The 6,549-nt window shown below is 38.2% G+C and overlaps 2 protein-coding genes across 2 annotated transcripts; one reads left to right on the plus strand and one right to left on the minus strand.

Moving 5' to 3' along the window:
• Positions 1–1,947: 1,947 nt before the first annotated feature.
• LOC116012857 (putative ETHYLENE INSENSITIVE 3-like 4 protein) lies at positions 1,948–3,252 on the plus strand. The gene has a single exon (XM_031252532.1). The coding sequence runs from the start codon at positions 1,948–1,950 to the stop codon at positions 3,250–3,252; it is 1,305 nt and encodes a 434-aa protein (XP_031108392.1).
• A 450-nt stretch (positions 3,253–3,702) lies between these two features.
• On the minus strand, positions 3,703–6,085 carry LOC116014135 (type I inositol polyphosphate 5-phosphatase 5). The gene is made up of 7 exons (XM_031254141.1): positions 5,944–6,085; positions 5,705–5,809; positions 5,045–5,603; positions 4,752–4,945; positions 4,329–4,437; positions 4,103–4,251; positions 3,703–3,990 (listed from the first exon to the last, which is right to left on the minus strand). Exons 1-7 carry the CDS (start codon positions 5,970–5,972, stop codon positions 3,768–3,770), a joined length of 1,368 nt encoding a protein of 455 aa, XP_031110001.1. The 5' UTR covers positions 5,973–6,085; the 3' UTR covers positions 3,703–3,767.
• Between the last annotated feature and the right edge of the window lie 464 nt (positions 6,086–6,549).

Below are 6,549 nucleotides of genomic sequence, written 5' to 3' on the forward strand. Positions count from 1 at the left end.
CAACATATCAACTCCAAATTAATACTTAAACCATTTTGAAAAAGTATTTAAGTTTATGAACTAGCGGCCGGGCCATAGAATGTAGCTAAAGTTATGTTATTATTAAGATATCCCTACTTAAGTAATGCTTTTAAAAACTTTACAGATCATGTATGTATTTTTTGTACAATTAGATAGGATGGTTTCTTTTTTAGATGTGTGCAGAATTTATTTTGAGAAATATCTCAAGGTACCAAGAATAAATGTCGAGTTTGTTCATAAAGGACCTAAGTTAGGGAATCAAAATGCATATAATGCATAGAAGATATTACCCTCTTGAGTGGAGGGCATATTGCTATGATTCACATGCTTTGTTCTTTAATGATGGTTGCGCTTGTACTTTCACGTACTAAGTAGGAGAATGTAAGATTTTTCTATGTTATATATTTTATATATTATACTCTTAGTTATGTGGTGCAAGTTAATTAGACTTATTGAGGTTATTTAGTTTATCAAACACTATGCCTATATTGATGAGATTAGCATATATAATTCATGTACTCTGACTGCTCAGCTATCATTTCAAATATGTTATCTTAAGCTAAAAGTCAAGTGTGGGACGAAACATCTAACTTTGATCTCTTCCTGCAGGTCGATCTGCAATTTTGTTACAAAAGGTATCAATTATGCTACCGAGGTTAGGTTTATTGTAATTAAGTTTTTATTATGTTTATGTTAGATTATATTTATACCAAACATATAATAAAGTGAAAATTACAATTTTCGTCCCTAAGTTATAAGATAATTGTAGAATTTGTCCATAAGTGTTATTCATGTTCAATTTTCGTCCCTAAGTTACCTTGGCGCTGCACTTTCCATTCTTTTGTGCACACTTTTCGTCCTTGAGTTATACTAAAATATTAAATTTCATTTCTAATATTTTATATATTTGTAAAAAGATGAAAAATGTAACGTCAATGATAACTTACGGATAACAAGTGAGCATGATCAACACTTATTAGGGACGAATTCTACTATATATTACCTTATAACTTGAGATGAAAAATGTAATTTTTCTGGTAATAAATATAATAACTCATTCGATTTTTCTAGAGAATTCATAGGTGATCATCAAATAATGGATATTCATCAAGAGTTCCTCGGAAACTGAAAATCAAACTCCTGCCATCCTTTAACCTAATCCTTTGTCTCTCTCTCTTTTAAATATTCCATCCGCCGGATTCCTCGGGTATATTTTCAATGATAGGCTTTACTATATGTATATTAAAAAAAATCAATTTAGTACATATTTTCTTTAAAAATGTTTATAAAAAAAAAAAACAAAAAAAAAAACAAAACAAAAGACACTACAAACTATACATGAGCTGTCTTTGAATCCACGGCATGATTCCATCAACCTTAATTATATTACGATTGCATGTTCGTTTAATTTAAGAATTTTGTTATGATCATCATCATCAACGTAACCCCCCAATTTAATTCAATTTGACTATGTGAAGTTTCTTTCGCATGCATGCAACGTAAACTTGAAACACGTACGTAGCAGCATGTCTCTTGTGTTCATCAGTGTTCTCTGATATCATATCCTCTGTCTCCTTCATCACTGTTACTATGCCACTATCCAGCTTGTCATTTTTAAACAATATATAGAAATTAAATTAACAATTCAAAAATAAACATATTTTTATAATACTACGCGGAGTAGTTGCGTATATTTATTATAAATTTTGTTCAATTCACGGCCTCTCCGTATTTTTGAAGAGACATTATTGATTATTTATCTTATCCTAAATTAAATTTATTTTATTTTAATCATTTCTTTCAGCCATATTTCAGGTACTAACCTATATATAAGTAACTCGATCTTGAGTTGATTTCATCGATCAATCAATTCCCTGATTCCCTGAATATATTGAAACTAGCTAATCAAAGTATATATCTAACGCCATGGTGGAGATTTATGATGAAGAGCTAAGCCCTGAGAGCGAAATAATGGAGGTGGAAGAAGAAGAAGAAGAAGAAGAGGAGGTGAGCTACCATGAACTGAAGAAGCGCATGTGGAAAGACCGTATGCGAATGCAAAAGCTCAAAGCCGCCAAGCGCCGGAATGACGCCGCCGGCGAGGACGAAGATTCCTCCTCCTCCTCGTCGGCGGCGGCGGACGCAGCGGCCAAGCAAGAGCAATCTCGCCGGAAGAAAATGTCGCGGTCTCAAGACTCGATTCTCAAGTACATGGTGAAGATCATGGAGGTGTGCAAAGCGCAAGGGTTCGTTTACGGGATCGTGCCGGAGAAGGGGAAACCGGTTACCGGCTCCTCCGATAGCCTCCGGGGATGGTGGAAAGAAACAGTTAAGTTCGAGCAGAATGCTCCGGCGGCGATAGCCGAGTTTCTACCCAAATTAGTCTCGTCCGCCGCCGCGGCGGATCTCCACGATCCATCTTCAAGCCTCGTATACCTCCTCCAAGATTTCCAAGACACCACCTTGGGGTCAATGCTGTCGGCCTTAATGCAACACTGCGCGCCGCCGCAGCGGCGTTTCCCGCTAGAAAAGGGGCTGGCGCCGCCGTGGTGGCCGTCGGGAAAGGAGCTCTGGTGGGGCCACCAAGGGTTAGCCCAAGAACAAGGCCCACCGCCTTACCGGAAGCCTCACGATTTGAAGAAAGCGTGGAAGGTAAGTGTTTTGGCGGCAATCATCAAACACATGTCCCACGACACCGACAGGATGAGAAGACTGGTCAAACAATCTAGGATTTTGCAAAACAAGATGACCGCCAAAGAGACAGCAACGTGGGCCAAAGTCGTTGACCAAGAAGAAGCCCTCCTTAACCTCACCCACAAAGCACTCAACATTTCCTCTCCCGATGATGATAAACAAAAATCCATATCCCAAACTTCCAAATTAAGAACCAGAGAGAAGAGAAAGAGAGGATTATTGGTTGAAGAAAAAGAAGATCTTTTTGGGTTGACGAATAGCGATGCATTATTAGCAATGGTTCCACATGCAGAGAGGAGTATTATTAATTCTGGGCATGGAGATATAAGCCAACAACTGCCTGAGTGGATAACTGAGGAGATCCAAAGAAGCTTCCAAAGCTACCATGCACAAACAAGCAATGGAGGATTGGGAAACTATTGGAATGAATCTGTGATCGAACATCAGTTTATGTATGATGACCATTCAGAAGCGCGTGGAGACCAAACCTTCACTCATGAACCGGCATCTATCTGGGATTTGACGTATATACCATGATGCCGAAGAATCAATGATTCAAAGACACTACTATCTTCTCCTAAATATATACTACCTACTAATAAGTCTGTCTGGGCACCACTACATGTTCTCCTAAATACTACCTACTAATAAGTCTGTCTGGACAACATTACCTGAATCTGGCTTGACAAATGATGACTTGCAGTGAACGAGACAAGATATCTTACTATATTTGACGTCTATTCTAGCAAGACAATAAAAATCTCTAAAAAGTAGTACTACCAAAAGACTTAAAACTAGGATTATTTTAAAAATTAATAAGTTTGTAATGGTATATACATATAAGTTAATATAATAATATGCTTGTGTGGCTTTTGTTTTTATATATTTTATTTAATTATTGTGGGTATATGTGTATGCATTTTATGCCTTATATTTTATATTGATTTAGAAAAGTAAATTAAAAAGAGTGAAAATTAAAAGGTTACATTGGCTCATCAAGGACCAAAGAAATATATAAATGTAATTAGTATATGGTACAAGATGAGGAGGTGTTAAAGCTCATTGAAGGTGTTGTGTCTTTGGGGCATCATATTATGATACTCCAAAGTGGCACCGGTGCATGAAAAACCCTTTCGAAATTTTATACATTTGTTGGCCATCTCTATCCCCACGGAAAATACAGCACAAACTGGTCTGTGATCCGACAGCCTCGACTCTCCCCTTATATAAGACAACTGTTCTATGCAGTTACCACGCCATAATATTCTGTCACACCTATAAAAATCATTTTTTAATGTAACATAAGTATAACGATAAAGTTTGTTGTCTATACTAGGCAATCTTAATGGGCAAAAAAGACAAAGAGGGAGGAGGGAGAGAGAGAGACCAAGCAGGAGTTCGGCGTTTCTTCTTGGACTTTCCGGTTTCGCCCGCGTAGGAATCAGAATTATGAGTGTACTTATAGGTGGGAGCAAAGAGGATTTTCCCTTCGTTCCATTCACTGAATACTCGACCCGCTGCTCTCTCCATGTTCAGCTGTTATATAAATAGCTAGTTTATATAGTTTTATTAGTCAAATATTTTAATTTTTGTTTTAAAGAATTGAATTGAACCTGATCTTTTTGGAGAAGAGAGTCCCAGTCATTGTCTTCTAACCGCTGTCTGGTTTCCTCGTAGCTCAGAGACAACCGGTAATTCAAGTCCCCCAGCCATAACATGCGGCTGATCGAGAATGAGAATAAAATATAGTTTATAACTTGAAATTAAATGAGATAATATATGATTAGAGAAATAATTAATATCGCAAATTATACTGTGGACCATGTTGAATTGACAGTGCAGTTGTATTGAACAGATACTGCAGTTGTGTTGAAAGGAAACTGCAGTTGCACGGAACAGAGGCCGTTCATCCGTTCAACACAACTGCAGTATCAATTCAACACTTTTAACGGAACTGCAGTATCAGTTCAACGCAACTGCTATCAGCCATAACCCATGATCCACAGTATAACGACTGAATTAATATAGAATATTACTCGTGATCTGTAATTCTTTCTGGGGAATGGCGATCTGTATTCTTGCAAATCCTGGGGAACTGAACGCTCTTTAGAATCTCGGCCACGTCGGCGTTTCTTCTTAGCTCGTCACCTTCCTTCTCGCCGGAAGCTAGATGGCTGCATACAAAGCAAAAGGTTGTTTTGTGCACCGACATGCTTATTGATATGCAACCCTGAAATATATGGGGAAAGTCGACAAAAAAAAAAAAAACAACATTATTATTATGGTTACTGTTCTCATGATTTGATGTTTTGTAAAGCAAACAAACAACCTTGTTGCCTAGGCAGCCCATGATTCCCCTTCCGACAGAGCAGACTCTGAGGTGGCCGATATGAGGGACCAGGTCTTTCCGGGCCCAGATTGAGAGGAAAAGCCCCACCATCTGCTTGCTGGCAATGATGTTGTAGTTGAGCTTGTTATACTCGGGAATTTCTGGGATGGAGAGGAGATCTACTATGTCGCCGCTGCCGCCGGAGGAGTCGCGAGAATTAGGATTGGCGGCGGCGCGTGGGGAAGATGAGTGATCGCTCAGTTTTCTTAGGCGGCTGGGGGAGTCGAGATGGCAGTTGCAGGCCTTCACCAGAGCGCTGTTGGCCTTCAGATTGCTTTTCAGAAGCTTCAGAGATGGCTTGTTAAACACGTTGGACTTGCCGCCGCCGTCCTTGGACTGCTTTGAGGAACTCGGAGAATTAGAGTTGTTATGTTCCGCCACGGATTCATGGTACGCCTTGTTCAGCGCGTGGCTTATCACCGCCAGCCATCTCGCCGCCGGCTCGTTGTCTTCGCTCACCAGCACGTTTCCCGCGCTCAACGGAACAATTTCCTGAAACCTGAAAGCTCCAAACAGATAAGGATACGTGAGACGGTCTCACAATATTAAATATGGGTTTATTATACATATATTCAATTTGAAATCAAGAAAAATGCATACCCTAACACGTAAATGTCAGCAGAACCCTCGACTTGCAAGAAATCCTCGAGATTGAGTCCCGGGTTAGGAGCCCTCCCTCCAACATTCCATGATCCCACGAAAATCCTAGAATTCGATCAATTCTCAAATAAAAACTTTTTGTTTCTAACTTGATGAACATCCATTTATGTATGGAGAGAGAGGGATACAATACACATACACACACAAATTAATACTGTTTTCAAAATTTTCATTCCCACCTGAAATCTTGAATTGTAGTGGCCGGCATTGACTGATCGAAAGTCGAGAGGTTAAGTCCTTCAATTCTGACGCTACTGTGTCTTTCTGAAAGTTAAAACCATGGCTACATTTATTTTCCAAGTCTTCTTTCAATACCAAAACTATATATTTTCAATGGCAGATAGAATTAGTCTCGATTACAAGTTACAACTAACCTTTTATAAACTTTTTCAACAAAGAAAAATTTACCTTAAAATGCACCGTCAATATTTCTGTACTCAAATTACAACTTCATGACTTTATAATAGATGAACATAGAATCTATCTCTAATTTTCTTTATAATTATGTCAGCTAATTTCACAAACAATTAATAAATATAAAAATATTATGATAATTAATCTAGTCCGTATTTTGGTAATAAGACTAATACAACGAACTTATATTATTAATGACGAAATCAAACTTTCACTTTGGTCTTCTGTTAGGTAAGCTACCAATTAACAAATAATACTGCAAGCTAGCTAGCTGAACATATTTAGATGTTGAGTTTCTTGTACTAAGTAAGTTCCACGTGGCGTCCTCTTATAATTAACACGCATAAATCCTTAATATTTACTATAATATT

This window comes from Ipomoea triloba, chromosome 3 (assembly GCF_003576645.1).
Source record: "Ipomoea triloba cultivar NCNSP0323 chromosome 3, ASM357664v1".
NCBI classification, from domain to species: domain Eukaryota; kingdom Viridiplantae; phylum Streptophyta; class Magnoliopsida; order Solanales; family Convolvulaceae; genus Ipomoea; species Ipomoea triloba.

Coding starts and splice junctions, on each gene's coding strand:
- LOC116012857 (XM_031252532.1), top strand. CDS start 1,948: ATGGTGGAGATTTATGATGAAGAGCTAAGCCCTGAGAGCGAAATAATG.
- LOC116014135 (XM_031254141.1), bottom strand. CDS start 5,972: ATGCCGGCCACTACAATTCAAGATTTCAG. Junction 5,604..5,704: donor GCTGACATTTACGTGTTAGG/GTATGCATTTTT, acceptor TGGAGCTTTCAG/GTTTCAGGAAATTGTTCCGT. Junction 4,252..4,328: donor CTCTTCTCCAAAAAGATCAG/GTTCAATTCAAT, acceptor TTTATATAACAG/CTGAACATGGAGAGAGCAGC.